The 16,959-nt window shown below is 56.5% G+C and overlaps 5 protein-coding genes across 5 annotated transcripts; 2 read left to right on the forward strand and 3 right to left on the reverse strand.

Annotated features, from left to right (window-relative positions):
- Nucleotides 1–176: 176 nt before the first annotated feature.
- N657DRAFT_454933 (uncharacterized protein) lies at nt 177–1,088 on the reverse strand. Its single transcript, XM_062787465.1, has one exon. The coding sequence runs from the start codon at nt 800–802 to the stop codon at nt 284–286; it is 519 nt and encodes a 172-aa protein (XP_062647051.1). The 5' UTR covers nt 803–1,088; the 3' UTR covers nt 177–283.
- Nucleotides 1,089–3,880: 2,792 nt separating this feature from the next.
- On the reverse strand, nt 3,881–6,864 carry N657DRAFT_574032 (uncharacterized protein; the record flags this gene model as incomplete). Its single annotated transcript, XM_062789007.1, has 2 exons — nt 3,881–5,143; nt 5,191–6,864. 2 exons carry the CDS (start codon nt 6,862–6,864, stop codon nt 3,881–3,883), a joined length of 2,937 nt encoding a protein of 978 aa, XP_062647052.1.
- Nucleotides 6,865–7,934: 1,070 nt separating this feature from the next.
- N657DRAFT_573908 (PIG-X-domain-containing protein) lies at nt 7,935–9,600 on the forward strand (the record flags this gene model as incomplete). Its single annotated transcript, XM_062789001.1, has 3 exons — nt 7,935–8,227; nt 8,285–8,345; nt 8,398–9,600. 3 exons carry the CDS (start codon nt 7,935–7,937, stop codon nt 9,598–9,600), a joined length of 1,557 nt encoding a protein of 518 aa, XP_062647053.1.
- Nucleotides 9,601–11,545: 1,945 nt separating this feature from the next.
- Nucleotides 11,546–13,424, forward strand: N657DRAFT_455065 (uncharacterized protein). Its single transcript, XM_062787468.1, has 2 exons — nt 11,546–12,370; nt 12,515–13,424. Exons 1-2 carry the CDS (start codon nt 11,763–11,765, stop codon nt 13,245–13,247), a joined length of 1,341 nt encoding a protein of 446 aa, XP_062647054.1. The 5' UTR covers nt 11,546–11,762; the 3' UTR covers nt 13,248–13,424.
- On the reverse strand, nt 13,410–16,692 carry N657DRAFT_454999 (carbohydrate-binding module family 1 protein). Its single transcript, XM_062787467.1, has 9 exons — nt 16,520–16,692; nt 16,277–16,461; nt 14,789–16,222; nt 14,642–14,735; nt 14,540–14,588; nt 14,399–14,490; nt 14,077–14,309; nt 13,873–13,986; nt 13,410–13,818 (listed from the first exon to the last, which is right to left on the reverse strand). Exons 1-9 carry the CDS (start codon nt 16,566–16,568, stop codon nt 13,573–13,575), a joined length of 2,496 nt encoding a protein of 831 aa, XP_062647055.1. The 5' UTR covers nt 16,569–16,692; the 3' UTR covers nt 13,410–13,572.
- Between the last annotated feature and the right edge of the window lie 267 nt (nt 16,693–16,959).

Below are 16,959 nucleotides of genomic sequence, written 5' to 3' on the forward strand. Positions count from 1 at the left end.
TACGTACCTACCATAAGAATTGATCAAAATGACGGTTGTAGCTGATACATCTGACGAACGGCTGCTGTTGGGTCACACCAATGGGAGCGGTGCCCAGGAGGAAATCGAGACACACGTGTCGGGTGTCGGTTCGAGTCCTGTTTTGATCTTTTGGTGTTTCGTCTTGCTCTTACAGTACAGAACAGCAGCAGGATGGGGCCGATACGGAGGGCCAGTGCATGAGAGTGAAATTTCGGAGGTTTTCAGGAGGAACCAGACTGTGGATTGGTGTAAGGCGATACGGTTACCGCGCGTCACCGTTGCATCGTCCATGCAGGTAACGAAGCGCTCGCGTGAATTGCCCGATATAGTCAAACCCCGAGGTCAGGGTTGATGATTCAAGAAGGGACCGGGCGGCGGGGAGATGCCATCCCTGATCTTTGACATCTCGGTCCTGTGATGCCATGTCAATTTGACAGCGCCAATGCGGTCGATGCCGCCGTGGAGTTGTGGGGTTCGGTAACGACGAAGGAGTGTCGTCCCAGCGGAGATTTTTTTCACATGTCAAGGTGCCACCACGCAGCATGTTATCTCGGTCCGTTCTACAACGGGCAGGAGATTCGTGATCCAACGAGGAGAGTTGGAGCCAAACCCCTGAAGGGTCGACTTCGCCTGTCTCTCCAGCAGATTTCTTCGCGAACTTCTCCCGAGAAAGAATCCCTTTCGCCTTCTTGTTTTGGCGATCAAGACCGGTACAACAGCTGGCCGGTTCCCTGGCATCTCCACTGGTGGTTCGAGAGCCAGCGTGGCGTGATTCCAGCATCGACCTCAAACTAAGACAACGGGGTTCATGCTTTCAACATGGGACGGCAAAGACGAAACCACAGGACGAGGCGATTTCTCGCAAATACCACGTTATCACTCGGGGAGAGCTGCGCGAGCATGAAATGACCAGGGAACTTGACGTGCATTGTTGGGAGCGCCACGCCGCGGGTTGAGGCTCCGTCCCCGGAGCGACAGCCTTCTTTCGGGTCCTCGCCGATGTTGTGGTGTCGAAGCGAAGCCAAGCGATTCCGAGGTGTGGGGTTCAAGAATGTTTGACAGAAAAAAGCGGTCCGTGTTGCGGCCGTCCCTTCCCGCGGTGGGGATCCTGTCACCTCCTCGTGCCCCGGCCAAAAAAAAAAGTTGGGTTGACCTGACGTTTGAGACGTGTTCTTGTTCCTCTCAGGGCACGCACACATCATCTTTCATTACGACGGTTACACGACCTCAATCCCAGTCACGGTATGGCCGTTGTGAGGGTGACGACCTGTCTGTCACTTTGCGATGCCTCGGGACTCTGCATGAACCCGTCAACTGACTCGGAGATCCTCTTCCTTTCCCGACTGTCGGTTTGGTCATGAATCTGACTGATCACGAGCAAAACTCGGCTGAGAAACGTTCTGTTTGATAGCACATTGTGTAGTCAACCGATAAACGTTGATGAACGATAAGATAGACTCCGTCAGGAACTGCCAAGCCGGAACATCCCGAGTATCATCGACCTCACGTCAATCCTGGCTTCTTGTCACCTTCTCTGCTTCGCACTGGCGATTGGGAACTGAGGTGTTGGATGCACGGACTGTAAGTCTGTTTAGTGGTTTATGCGTAAGGTGATATTTCCGGTCCCGACTTGGTTTGTTTTGACTTGTGCGCCGGAGGATAGGGACAATTGATCTAGCTCAACTAGATGTAGGCGACCGTTGGAGGCTTGCCGCCGAGACAGGGTGAGAATCATCTATTTCTTTTCCTTTCTTATTCGGAGCTGGTTGCCAAGGGATATGTCGTTTCACCTCCGGTTTCGTGTTATTCGCAGAGATGATGTGGGTGCGGCCTGGAACAAACCCCGCCTGGGACGTGGATGTGATGAGAAGCCGCTGGAGGGAAAGAGGTACTTCTGTGCGGCTGACAAGTGTTATCGAGAGAGCAAGAACTTTGAGCCATGCTAATAGCTGTGGGTCGCGATATCAGAGCATCACAATACCCAATCTATCATGGAGTCTGGGCCCTCGACAGAAGAGCGCGTTCATTCACGTCCAGACGCAAAGCATCGAGGATTCCTCTCCCTCAGTGAGGACCCGGAACTTAAGTCGGGCTGGTCAGAGTACCAAAATTGTTTCATGTCAGTTAATAGGAAATTGACCAGGACCAAGAAATTGGAAGACCCGACCGTTGAGCCTGCAGCCAAGCCCGGCTCTTGAGCGCGCGTCGGCAGGGAAAATACAACCATGTCACAGGATATAGCCGCCAATATCATATCAAAACATATCAGAAACGTTATGCATACACAGTGCCGCATCGGCACCACCACAAGTCAATGCAGGAACTGGGCACGACTGCCGAGTACTACACAACCGTCCCAACAGTTAACGTCACGAACATGAATTGAAACCACAACCAGTTGAGCGCCTGTGCCATGGGTGACTGTTGTTTGCAAAGAGATGAGTTCCATCCCTCGGCTCCATCTACAGTGGTGGATTATCCTGCCGTACCATAGGAAAGCAAGCCATAAGACGCACGGGATATAGGGATATCATATCCCTATTACATTGAGTTCCAAGGGTTCTGATAGATGAACTCGCCAATCAGATGGAGCAACTCCCAACGACAGTAAATCCCACCCAGAACAAAGACAAAGCCAGGCGCAACAAGCGACATCAATCACGGACAAGCAGTGACAGAAAAGACTCAAAACGAATCCGGTCCAAAACGCAGAGATGCGATGCGAAATGCGAAGAAGGCTTTCTCTCAAGTCCGAGCACAGCCCTGTATATATGTACCGTGTATAACCCGGCTGGCTAAATCCTCCCGCAACATGATGCCGTGCCGTGTTTGTTTGCATATGTGATGTACATTCCTGGACTCGGCCAGGGCGAAGCGAGGCATCATGATAGGAGAGCCGGACCGGAACTCAAACCTGTACGACGCGGAAACCCACTCCGCATGTCGGTCGGTTGGATATTTATGAACCCAAACTAAGAAGGAGAGAAGCCTTGAGCCCAAGCCAGCCGTCGACAGTTCCCGGGAAGCTCGCCAGCTGCCTGCCTTATCACCTTCCCCATCATTGGATGACACCCTCTGTGACTCTGTCCCGCGTCGGTACCATACTCTTCTATATAATCCTTGCCCGTGTGCAGTTGCTCATGCCCGACGTCCCTTGGCGCTGCTAGCTCAACAGAGCAGCCGAGCCGTGATGAGTGAGCGGGTGGTCAAGCCTGTGCGCTTACTTATGTCCATTCCAGATTGACCCCATCCGGGTCCATCTTTCGGGTCCCGTCCCGCGCTGCTGGGAGGCCCTTACCGTCTGTAGGCGAGCGGGTGAAGGGATGTGATCGGTGAGCGGTATGGGTGCTGGTATGGCGGGTCGTTGCGGAATCATCACGGAAGCCGCAGCCGCGGCATGTTAATTTGGAATATATCCGCGCCCAAAGGGTTTGTATGTCTGGGTAGGTCCGGGTCGCCGACCTCGGTTGGGGAGACGGGCATCATCGTCATCATGTTCAACGCAGTCTCGATCGCGGTCCTATACCCTCCACTCACTTTGAGATAGGATGGCAGCGTAGGACCGAGACGTTGCGCTCGCTTCCAGGCGGCCGCGTATGCTTCAACCAGCTAAGGGCATCTCGGGAGGCAACGTAGGACCTGAGAGGAAAAGATGTCTGCAGTCCAAATGCCAAAATACTACCATTTCTGTAGTATATACACAAGAAAAAGCAAAAATGCCAGCTGTGCAGTGTGCATGGGTATAGCAGCCAGAGGAGAGTTGTACATGATCAACAACCATGTAAACTCCTCAACACCAATTGTATCCAAAAATGAAGTGCTGTGATCCCAAAAGTTGCCCAGAAGAGGACGGACTAGATCACTTCCCGGCGCCTCTCAACCTCTCCAGAAACAGCCTTTTCTTCGCCGTCTTTCTTAAGGTGTCCACTCCTCCCCGCTCCTGCGGTTTCGGCCCTGGCCCAACTCCTGTTTCGGCACCTCCCAGTACTCCAGCGTTCTGAAAGCCAGGGTCGTTCCTCAACCCTTCACTTTTGGGATCGATTTCGTCATAGTCATGATCGTAATCATCCGCGTAGTAATCCATTCGGGCCTTCACGGGATAGTCGTCGTGGTGGTCCTGCGAGGGAGTCCCCGTATCCAGGCTTCGGTAACTGCGTGGGACACTGCTCGCTTTTCGCATCTTCTCCAACCCCTTAACGAGCGGCTCCACCAGCGGCGCCTTTGTCGTTTCAAACTCGTCATCATCGTCAACCTTCCCTGGCCTCATCCACTCAACATTTTTAAAGGATTGTCTTCTTTGCGGCTCGTGGAACGGGGGAGGCGGTGACCGCGGGGGTGGCGACGGAGCTTCTTCGAATCCCGGAACAGGGCGCGATGCCTGGGCCTTTTTGTACAGTGCCGGGAAGCGTGCCTCAAACTCAATCTCGAGCTCTTTCTGATGCTGCTCCACTGCCCGTTTTCGTTCAAGTTTCCTCGCCAAGATAAGATCAGTCGATGGAACGCGATGTTGGCCTGCAAATGTCTCCAGCCACTCGTGGTAATGTTCCTCCGCCTTGGCTGCTTCTTCCTCGGTCGGGCTGGACCGCTGACGAAGACTGTCGAGATGCTTTTTGGCCTCGCTGGTCATTTTGGCCCCGCTGATGTGTTTGTCAAACGAGGCGGAGAACTCCCGGTAATGGCCTTTGAGGATGAAGCACTGGCCGCGCCAGCCCTTCTGCCTGAACTTGGTGTACAGGGCGTCGGCGACGGGACACTCCCACTCGAATTCAATGACCCTGTCATAGAAGACGACGCATTTGAATTGCGACCATTTGCTGAAGCTGCGCCGGCTCTGATCGTCCATGAAGGTGTCCTCAATCATCTCGAGTGAGGTATTCTCGACGAAACTCAAAGGGGCACGCAAATTGATGGCGTCGTGGATGTGAGACCTTTCAAAGTCCGTTGATGACCGCAGGTCTACGAGAAGGATTCCCTTAGATGGGTAAATCTCGAGGAGGCTGTTGAGATGGCCAGGGAGGATCATGCGGGCACCATCCTGGGTTTGGCGGCCGTGGCTCTCGATCCTGAGATTCTGAAGGTTGTATGTCATCCGCTCTTGCTCTCGGCGGTGGTGGAACCAGACCTGGCTTGTCAGCAACAGTCTCTCACGATGCCAGCTCGGCAACTTACATGGACATCCGACGTCTCTACCCCGAGGTTTGATGCGAGATGTTCTACCACGCCGATGCTCGGTTCGGGGTCCTTCTGGAAGTAATCCTCTAGGCGCCGAACAACATGAGCAGCCATCTGCTGGCCTTGCGGGACGTCCTGGATTGACTGAAAGACGGATTTCTTGGAACTCCGCGTTTTGTTCAAAATCATCGCTCGAGATATTGGTTCGGCTGCTGTGGTCGGGGTTGACGGGCTAAGAGTGCGCCGATCCAGAGTGGATAACGACGTGGTTGAAGCTACATTCCTGAGGAGCCCCTTCAGACTGCCAGTGGAAGGCTGCGGTTTCAGTCTAACTGTATCTTGGTGGCTGTAGTCGAGTCGATTGCTCGCTGAGGTGCCGACGCGTTGGAGCGATGGCAGGTTTGTTGACGGGTCACAGTAAGGAACGGAAACGGCAGAAGTGACTCGGGGAAGGGTGGCGCCACCGGCTTGGCGCACGGCCGTGTTCAGGCTTTCAGCTTGCACAAAGGTTGTGCCAGAAAAGCAAGACTCGGCGTCATCGCGTGCTTGAGAGACCATTGGTGTTGCGCTGGCAACAGGCACGGGCGAGATCGGAGGTTCCCGAGTTTTCTGGGCGTGAAGGAGGTTGTTTGATCGAACAAAGGCGATGAAAGAGCAGGCCGGGTCGTCGGGAAGAAAATCCCAAACCATGACCGGGAGTGACAGCAAGAGAAGAGTCGAGTGGCTCTTGAAGACACCCTGAACCTTGACGTATTTTGCCATGGCGGGAAAGGCGGCCAGCCATGTTTTCCAGTCGTTCAGATCCAACCGCTGATCATCCTCGAGTGCTAACGAAATCAACACATGTGGTTCGTCTTCGTTGGGTTCTGAAGCTCTCGGGATCCTGAAGTCGGGTGTGAGGTGATGTGTGAGGGGGTATTGCTCCACCGGATTCCTCCCCTCAATCAGCCTCGGCTGCGGTGTCGGATGGCCCCAGTAGGGGAGCTCATCCGGGGGAGAAGGAGGCCTTTGCTTGCGGGGGACGAGCCGGCACACCTCAATGCTGGGTGCTCTGTGATTGGACGTCATCATGAAGTGGACTGGCGTCGATCGGGCCTCAAAATGCTTTCCATTGATCAAGATGGGGCGCGGGTGCTTCAAACGAGCGAGGATCTCGGCGTGCAGCATAGCGGCCGAAAATGTCCGTTGACGCCACTCCTCGAGCACTTCGATCAAAGCATTTGTAAACGAGTATCTGCCCGGGTCAGGCGCGATCGCATCCCAGCTAGAGGCCGAAATGGTTTCCGTGATGCTCTTGCCGGTGGGAAATGTGGCGCTTGCGGCTCCAGCGCAGCAGTCGAGGAGAATCAAGACGTCCGAGACCGATCGCTCTAGGAGGGTCTGGATGGCTGACCATTGAAGCCATGGGGAACCAGGACGTCGGTTCGCGCACCAGGTGCTCTGCCTGGACTCGTCTATCCGTGCGTGGCCGCCGTAGTAAACCACAAAAAGCGTGTCCTCGGACTCATGCTGCTTGACCATGTCGGCCACCTTGAGCATCAACTCGAGGTGAGAGTTCTCGGAAGGGATGGAGAAGATGTCGGTCTGGAAATTGTAGTGTTCGCGAAAGCATTTCTCCAGATCTTCTAGCTCCGGCAGTACAAACAAATCATCGCACTTCCAGTGAAGCATGAGGACCTGGACCTTGGAATATCTCTGTGCCGAACGTCCGACGTTGGGGAACGCTCTACTGGCCGACTTTAGGCGCCCCAAGTTAGAAGTGGCCTCCTGAGCGGACCCCGACTTGAAATGGGGAAGCTTGACATACATGCTGGAGTGCCTGTGCGAAGCTATCTATGTCCTTGACATGATAGCTGACACGGCTGAGGTCGTGGGTTGCTGCTGGTGAGCCCTCAGTGGCCGAGCCATACTGTGACGGTCGTCAGCCAGAGTCCTGCCATTACCGAAAAGGGTCCCGTCCAACGGAACACATACAGCAGAATCGGTACTGCTCATGCTGTGCTCGTCGTTTGCTGGCCTCCTCGTGCGGAGGGGAATGAAGGGCGGTGTCGGCGATCTCTGCTCCATGGCGAATTGGATAGGCCTGAGAGCCGTGATAAAGAAGCGTCGACCCCAGATCCGATGCGGAGTGCCCGCGCACGAGCCGGCAGCGGACACACGATGGCGTCTCGATCACGGCGATTGGCAGGAGAGCGACTTTCCGGGCTCCTATCGGTGCTGGATTCGTTGCTTCATCGCTTTGTCCTGTTTCCGCTTCGGTGCGAGGTTTTCAGCTGGCGAAGGAAAGGGCAGGTGTTGTCAGACAAGTCGTTTGCCACATCAATGGGAAAAGCATTCCTCGGTGCCCACGTCGTCCCACGCTGTCGGTGCCAGGTTGAGCGTGCTTTCCGTGTGACAACCTGTTTGGCTCCCGGGGGAGGGCTTAGTTGCCGCCATGCAACCTCCCGGTCACCAATTCGGGCTTAGCGCCCCTCAGCCCCGGTGTTGCTTTGGGAAGGAGCAAGGAGAGATCTCTCGGGAGAAGTGCGCAGAGCGGGAGAGCCAATCGGAGAGCTGCGGCTTGGCATCGGCTCTGCGCACGACATGCGCCGTTGGACAGGGGCCCGGCCAGCTGGCTTGGCTTGGCAGGAGCTGACAGCCCCTTGCCCATCCGTGCGCCTTGCAACAAACGCTTGGAGCTCCGGAAGTGGTACCCTTACTACCTCCAGTACCCTCAGTCGCTCACCGCCGAGCCAGGAACCATGAGAGAACGAGTTACGTATGTCCAGAAACTGGGCGATTCTCTGGAGCCCTCGGCCCTCACAGTGGAGGGCGGCACCATCAAGGGCCCCGAGGTGCACGCCGTCCGTGAGGACAGGCTGACCATTGCTCTCAATGAGCTTCCCACAGAGCTGCAGACGCTCGTCGCCGGCGCCCAGGACCTCCACATCCGATGGGTTAGCACCACTGCTTATGAGGCTGTAAGCCCGTTGCTCGCACGCCTGCCACCCGGCTTTCATTTCTTTTTTACTCCTGGGAAGGACGGAATTGTCGGGTATGTCATGAATGACACCCGCTTGATGTCATTGCAATGCTGATGATTCGAGTTTAGGAACAAGCTCTGTCCATTGTTAGGCAGTATATTTGGAAGCGACATTTGTTTGAGTCCCAATGTAAGCTAGTCCGAAGAAAATCTCAGACACAGACAGGCTGACATCAATCGAGGAGTCGTTCACATCCTTGCCCAAGGACACCTTCTCTCACTCAGCCGCGTTCCAGTACTTCCAACAGCTTGAGACCTTGTCACAGTTCATTCAGTATGCCAAGGGACGACTATGCCGCTCAACGGACGCCTCCTGCTCGGCCCGGCTGGACGCCCTCTCCAAAGCCAGCTCACTGGACATTTCCTATGACACGGTCCAACACGTCCTTCGTGTGACTGCCCTCTGGCCCTACCAACGCCAACAGGTGCACGTCACATCTCACCCACAGCTGCGGACCGAAGTGGGCATCCTCTCCACTGACAAGCCGCAAACACTCGAGCCACACGAGATCGGCATCTCGGGCCTCCTGACCGTCCTCGGCCAGGACTTCAAGCCCTCCCCGACAATGTTCACCTTTGCCTCTCGTCACCGCGACGCCGAGTCCACCTTCTCGGCCCAGTTCCTTACCCCGACAGGGCTGCATCCAACTCTACGACTCCGGCTCGCCTCCAGCGCACCCCTTAACCTCTCCCAGCACGACGACGACAACAACGACCAAGATACCACCTGCGTCCCCTACGCCTACCTCACCCTCCCCCGCACAATCTTTGCCGACAGATACCAGCTCTCAGACCTGCTCTTCCTCGCCTCCAAGAACCTCACCGCCCTGCGGTACATGACCCAGCCCGTCGACCTCGAGGCGCCAGAGTATGTCATGGCCCAGTGGGGTTCCTCCGTCCTGCTTGAGCTGTCTCCTCCGCCACCTTCCACTTCTTCCCAACCGGAGAAGAAGAACGAAAGGGAGGAATGGACGGCCGAGATCCCGCTCCACCTGCGCTACCTCGCCCCCGCGGAAGGGGGCTACTCGGCCATATCCGTGCCGTACCCGGCCGTGTTCTGGGCGTGCGTGCCCGAGCATGGCGGGGTCGAGTTCCCGCCCAATCCGTTCGAGAAGGTCAAGCTGGGCTATGACGGCTTGTTTGAGGACGGCACCGTGTTCTGGCATGTCGAGCCGCGGCCGGTGGGGGGGGGCACGTCGCTGGTGAATGTGGTGAGGGTTCCGGTGCTGGATCTGGAGAAGGCGCGGTGGGTGAATGCGGGGACTGCGGTCGCTGTGCTGGGTGGATTTGCCTGGGTTGTGTGGAAACTGGTCGGGCTGTATATGTACGGGGGTGATGGTGTGGAGGGTGAAGGGGAGAAGGCGAGAGAGAAGAAGAGGCAGTGATATTGAGGCGGCTTGTGCGCCTGTCACCAATATGGCTGGAGGGATCTTGGTTACTCGGCGTTGAAGTTTGCCGGATCAGTTGCCTCATTCTGTAAAGGGAGCCATCTCCCATACCAGAGGATAGACGAGCAAGTCGCTGCCCAGTCGAATCTCGAACCATTTATTTGACCTTTCTTCTTCGCCCCATTCTCGTGCTCGCTTACAAGACTTGTCCTTCTAGTCCAATCACTCGTAGAGGCGATGCGTATTCCGCAGTATGAAGCCCCGGAGTTGAGTGCGGCAAGCAGTCACTGCTATGAGAGATGTCACGTGCTCTACAGTCTGGCGACAACATCAAACTTCAACCCACCCCCGGATCAACCACTTACAAGATGCAAGACGGTAAAAACCCTTCCGTAACCCTCACAATCACCTGAGGTTTATACTCATATCATGACCACCTCGTGCTTCAACGCTCCGAAACGGGACCGGGGCCGAGTCCCATCCCACTGCAAGAACACCTGCTCGAACGTTCGAATGTGGTCAGGCTTTAGCTTCCGGGCGGCTGCGTATGTGCTTCCTCGAACGCGCATGCGCAGAATCAAATGCAGGTGTAGCAACCTGAAGCTAGTCAGACTTCTGCAACGGAAGGGCTTCTGATCCAAATCTTGCCTCAGGTGCCTTACCTCAAGGTTCATATTCTGTGTGAAATTCACATTGCAATGATGCAGTAGCTCCTCCACTGCTCCTTCCTGCTCAATCACCCACCTGGCATTTGCACTTTAAGACTGCAGTCTTCCGCACAGTTTGTCAAGCTTCTGCGCGCACTCCGAGGTCCTATTTTTCCGGTTCCCAACCAGCGAAGCCGAACTCAACCATTACTTTCTTCACCCGTGTTCCTCCCGCTACCTCATCACCAACTCCAGTTACCAACTTCTATTCTTGTTCTTCTACCCAAGCGTGCCATTGAAGGCGTACTTCACTTCGTCTGTCGCCTCAATTCTCTAACCATCCTCCCCTAGCGCTTCGCGACGACTGCGCGCCCCACGAAACGAAACGGTGACAGCTTACTGTTGCCCCGTCCTTCGGCATCTCGCTTCTCAGATCTCTTGGACCATTCAAAGCAATCGACTGCTTTGACCGTTTGCGATTCTCAATCAGGTACGTCGTGGTATAGTTCGTCGGCTTCGACATTATTCGAGCATTCTCTCGTCATATGCCATGTCCGCCAACTCCCCGTGAAGCAATCGTCACCTTTACGAAACCCAAAGAAGTTTGTGCTAAGCTAACTGATCGCGCGCAGTTTGATTAGAGAATTGTGTCATTCTTCTCGCACGGTACTTCGAAATCCTGCATCGAAGGTAAGCCGCCCTTCAACGCCCCAACATTGTTGAACTCACTCATCATCTTCAAGTGCGAGGTCACTCAGTCAGACATCTCGGATCAAAGAAAGGCACACAAAGCGGGCTTGAGCTCCAGGTGTGGAGGCAGTCTTGACTCTCCAGAGCGGGAAAACGCGTTTCTTTCAGCCATCGGCTTTTCAGGACCATCGAAAGACAACATCAACAGCGCCAGGGAATTACAGCGTCGTTTCAGCAGGCCCATCCGATGAGAAGGTTCGCGGACGTCGTTAAGAACGGCAATGGCAACGTTGTCGACTCGACTGGCAATCAACCATCCTGGTGGGACAATGCGAAAACCTTGCCCGTCCAAGAACCAAAGAACGCCCCGGCACGCAGCCAGGCCCATGTGTCATCCTCGCAGTGGAAGCGGACCTCCAACAAGCCTCTTCCACTTGACCCATCGGCGAAGTATTGGGAAGCCCAGCAGATTGCACGGGGTATTGTCAGCCCGTCAAAATACCCGACACCCCGAGATCAGAAGGCCTCGGGTGCTTCGACTGGATGGCATGACCAGGATTCTGGGGCGAACAAGGACCTCCAACAGAGTGTTGGGAACCCGCCGCCTTCCCAGACTCGTGGCCCGAACCCCTGGGCGAAGGCGAAGGGGACACCCCGTCGCCCCACCGACCCGTCGCGCACCACCCGTCCTCGCCGTCCCACCCCGGCTCCAAGACCCCGGAAGCCCGTGGTGGAAAGAACGGCTGTGCAAATAGGGGCCTTCGACCAACGCCCACTCGGATTGCCGAGTGTTACCCGGATCTAACAGCCTATCGGAATCGGATGCCGCGTCCGAACAGAGACTATACCGGGTCGTCGCACAGCCTTCCGACATTGGTCTCGTCTATCAACATCAGCGACTCGGGCCTCGCGGGGGGCGGCAAAGGGTTCACGGGGCCCCGTGATATCAGGAACAAGGTTTGTGTGGAGGACGCCAACTGGGACGTTCACTGGCTTTCGCCTTTCATCAGGGACTGGGTGGCCGGCATCCCCGACTGCCCGCGGACGGATTTTGACCAGGGCGTTGGCGAGCACTGGAAGCGCGACATTGACACCAACACTGGTCACTTGTTGGGCATAGTCGCTTACCCCGATTCCTTTGTCAACCATGCGGATATTGACTCGGCCCTGGAATGGCGCCGACAGAACTGGTCGTCCACTCTTCTCGTGTCCCGACATAACACGAACCGGCAGGGCAACCATCGCTTTGGTAAGAACTGTCGTGGCAACACCCGCAACCACCGCGATCCGGTGCTGGAGATCGAGGAGGGCATGATTTTGGAGGTCCACGAGACGCCCATCGAGAGGCCCGAGTACAACCGCTATGTGCCGCGCATCCCCTGCTTCCTGCGGCCGGCGGAGAAGTACGACATGGAGGGCAGTGAAATTGAGTGAGTTCTTTTTTATTTTCTTTTTCTTGGTCCCCTCCTTCCCTTTCTCTTCCGCTCCTCCCTTTTTCTCTCTTTTTTTTTTCTTTCTTTTCGGAGGTTTCTTGGAATTGGGGATGACGATAGTGTTGCTAACTCATTGAACAGTCTACAACTTCGAAGGGAGACCGGCCTCCAGACGCTTGACTCGGAAGCCCTGTCCGCGGAGGTTTTTGAGAAGATCCTTAACACTGCTCAAAAATGCGGGATGCCGTTCATTGTCGCTGCCCGCGGCTCAGCCAGGGAGTTGGGTTTGACCAAAGGCAACCTATCGTACTCGGTCTTCCGCCAGATCCCATCCACCGAGAAGGTTAGGCACGGCGAGATCCTCGGTTTCACCTTCCTCTCCCCATGGCAGCCTGGTTTAGCATGCAGCAGCAACGGCAGCAGCAGGGCAAGGGCCAAGATCCACGTCTACGTTCATCCGCTGTATAGGCGCAAAAATATTGGCTTTTCGCTCCTCGACATGCTGCTCACGACCGTGTCGGATCGGTTCTCCAGCCAGACGGGTTACGACTTCATCGACCCTAACGACAGCAGTGTCTACAAGAACTCGGCCACCCGTGAGCGGCAGTATTTCCGCCTGTACATCAGCTACATGGTCAAACACCAGAACCGGACAGACGACGAGAAGCTGGAGGCGGAGCAGAAGACTCATGAGAATGACTTGGTCTGGGTCAAGAAGCTGCTCAAGGATCAGCTCAACTTCACCGAGGTCGCGCGATACAGGGCGGTACACCGCTCTCCCAAGGGCCGCGAGCGTGGCGTCCACTGGCTTGATGAGGTGGTCTTTGAGCACACTTGCCGCTTTGATCTGCGCGATATTAAGGAAGGCTACTAGGTTGGCGGGTGCAGGATCAAATGCTTGATAGGATCTGGGGCTTTCTGTTTCTTCTCTGGCCCGTGTCTTTGTTCTGGGCTTCTTGCTGATGTTCGAGGATATGTATGGCGTAATTTGTACGAGCAAGATGCGGGTTAATTTGTGGAGCAGAAGCCAACAAAGACAAATCTTTCTTGAATGGCTCCTCGCTTGAGTGAAACTTGGCAACATTGAAGCTATGTACGATCAAGAAATATGGACATGAATAGAAAGAAGCCTATGCATCAGGCATCCCCCCCACAAAACCTCAGAACACCATCCCGTCTCGTCCACTTCAGCCCGATCCTCACAGGCATTGCGAGTACCACTGGTCCTTAACCGTGCACTTGGTCCCCGCGACGCAAGTGAAGCTTCCCGTCCACTGCCTGCCACCGCACTGGCCGTACTTCGGAATGGGCTTGGGAGCGGCCAGGGCCAGGATCTTTTGCGATGCGTGCTCGGCGGCCGTGACGATGTAGGACGACGGGTTGGTGGTAGGGACACCAGGGAAGATGGACGCGTCCACCACAAATAAGTTGTCCGTACCCCACACCTTTTGCGCTCGTGTCAGTCATGCTCCGCAGAACGCTGAAATGCCATTACACACCTTAGTGTTGAGGTCGACGACGGCTGAACCGCCGTTTTGCCGGCCGTCGTCGGTGCCGAGCTTGGCGGTGCCCATCCAGTGGTTGGAGCGGCGGTTGCCGGGGGAGACTACCATCTGTTTTTAGGAAAGGGGATTTTGTTAGTATGGATTTGGGAGAGGATGGAGAGGATGAAGAGCAAGACGGTAAAGCATAGGGGCGCTTACGTTATTAACGTAGTCGCGCGGCGAGGTGCTCGGGTCGGGGAAGTTCCACGTCAGGTTGGCGACGTTCTTGAGGGCGTTTTGCAGGTTGATGATGCCCTGGATGACGGCCTCCTTGTCGTTGGGGTCCTTAAGGTAGGGCACATCCGAGACGACAGTCGACAGCGAGGGCGTGATGGTCATGCGGCCGCGCGAGGTGGCGCCGCGGCCCAGGTATTGGGACATCGTCATAGCCTCTGGGAGGGGGGTCAGCGGGGTGGTCGTGTGGTAGGGGGAAAGGGCAATAGTTGTTGGGGGAAGGGGGTGGGGGGTGGGGGGCACGTACTGCCGTTGGGTGTCCCAAGCGAACCCTCCACACGGGCCGTCCACTGGATCTGGCGGACCTTGCCGTCGGCGCCCTTGATTTCCTCCCAGAACCTGATGGTGTTAGCGAAGACTCGATGACTAGAACAGGGGGGTTGCTTACATCGGCCCGATGTTGGGGGCAGCCTGGGCTAGAATGCCGCTGCGCTTGCCTGCATGGTGTCAGCTTTTGCAGCTTCGCGAGAGTGCAGAAGAGTCCACATACTAAGGTACAGGTTCTTGTCGGCCTCGATCGGGGTGTTCCAGGCTTGATAGAAGTCATAGAAGACGACGTTGGGGTGGGAGATGACGGTGTCAGTCTGTATTATGTCAGCGCCTTAGTTAGACATGAACATCGAGTTCTGAGACCCACGTTGAGATGGTCATCCAGGTTGTATCCAACTGGCAGGGGGATCCACGACGTGCTGTTGATCATGGTCGGCCCGTCAATCGTCGAGCTCTTCACAACCTGGAGTTGATCCTCCGGCCCAATACCGCTTCTCAGCAGGATCTTGGCGCTACCAAAGGTGCCGGCAGACAGAATCACGCGGCCAGAGATGTTGGTAACGTTCACGATGCCCTGGTAGCCACCAGTCCGGAATGGCTGGACCTCCACACCCGTGATGTGGCCGCCTTCACGAATCACACGCCTCACGCTCGTGTTGAGCCAGAGGTTGAAGTTGCTGCGCTTCTTAGCACTCGTAAGGTAGGTCGCCAGGGGACCACCACGCTGGCCGCCTGAGAACATGAAGGGGGCGTTGGAGTAGGTGCGATTCTTGCGGTCCGGGGACGAGTTGGCCGTGACTTTGCTCCAACCGCCCTGACCCAGCCCATTCGCTAGGACGTCGAAGCCCTGCTGGAGGTAGCGCTTTCCGTCGGTCGAGGGGGTGTCAGTGCCCGGGATGCGCGAGAACACTTTGTTGATGGCGGCTGAGATGTCTCTGGACTTCCAGCCGGTGGGGAACAGGTAGTCCCAGTCGAGCGAGTAGGGCTTGAACCAGAGACCGGCATTCACAGCCGTGCCGCCGCCGAGAACGCAGCCAGCCATCTGGTCGGTGTCATCGCAAGCAATGCCCTTCGAGTCGACCCAAATTTGGTTGCAGAGGCCGGGGACATCAAAGCGGGTAAGCTTGTTGCCGTCCAGCCAGTCGGGGCCGAGATCGCCGCCGTGCTCGGCGGTCGAGGCAAAGCCCTTCTCAATGAGCAGGACCTTCTTGCCGGCCTCGCTCAACCTGTCGGCGATAGGAATGCCACCGGCTCCGCCGCCGACAACAATGTAGTCGAACGTGGCGCCCGTCGGCACCGGCTGGCCAACGACCGAAGACTGCGTCGGGCCGCCGCAGGTGCCGGTAACGGTCTTGGTGGCCTTGGCGGCCCAAGCCGAGTAGGACGGGTTGGCGGCGTTGGAATCGAGAACAGCACCCCAGATACCCATGCCGTTGTCGTGCTGCTCCAGGCTGATCTGATCAGGGCAGGTCGGGTTGCCGGGAGACGGGAACGCCTGGACCCAGCCGAGGACGGCGAAGCCGCTGGAGGTGGAAATGCCGCCCTCGCTGCCGCCCTGGTTCCAGTGGAGGCAATTCTGGCATCTGAAGACCAGGGTGAAGTGCTCCGAGTCGATGCTGGACCGGATCTGGGTGATCTTGGCGTCCCCTGCGTAAAGGTCCGGCATGGAGTAGCCGCCTGCGAAACGCAAAGAGGTGTAAACGGTGTCTGCGTTCGGCCAGGCGGTGATGAGGAGCCCGTTGGTCATGGGGCCTGCCAGAGAGACACCGCACCAGCCCTTGTTATCCGCCGCGGCACATTTCTTGGTGCAGTTAGCATCCGTCGACACAAGTGGTCATGGTCTAGCTGAGCATACCAGGTAACCAATGAACTCGTTGGCATCGGTGGTGAGGGCATCAGAAGGCAGGGCCATGCCAAAGGTGAAGCCTCCCTGAGTCTGTCCCGTGTCCCCGGGAACGGTCCACGAGTTGAAGACGATGCCAGATTCGGCATCAGTGAAGGTCACTGGCTCATTGTTCTGGCCAAGGGCAGACGGAAGGACTAGCTTGGATGTCAATCACGGAAGAGCTGTAGTTTGGCTGCCATGACTGTCACTTACACGACGCGGCCGCCGCGAGGGCGCCGACAAAACGAGAGGAGGTCCTCATGTTGGGCGTACAGACACGGTTCGCCTCGACGCTACCGACATACAAGCAGAGGGGAATGCCGCAGCTGAGGGGGCAGCTCCCTCTTAAGCCCCATGGCTTGCCCCCTTTCTCCAGATACAACCCCAAGGCACCTTCGGTACGCTTCCAAGTCGTGCGGAGGCAAATGAAAGGACAGGGCGTGGGAAATCCCCGGTAGGCGGAAGTGGCGGCAACCCTGTCCGCCGTCGCGGGCTGATGCAACTCTAGGGATGCATCCGGGGAACAGGCAAGCACCTCCCACGAGCCTGTCCGGCGTGGAGGCCACGCGGACGGGTGAGCTGACTACACATTACCATAGCCACGTACAGAAGGGGGATTCTCGGCCGTTCCTAAACGAGAGCAGGATACGGCG

This window comes from Parathielavia appendiculata (assembly GCF_033297405.1).
Source record: "Parathielavia appendiculata strain CBS 731.68 unplaced genomic scaffold N657scaffold_7, whole genome shotgun sequence".
In the NCBI taxonomy this organism is placed as follows: Eukaryota; Fungi; Ascomycota; class Sordariomycetes; order Sordariales; family Chaetomiaceae; genus Parathielavia; species Parathielavia appendiculata.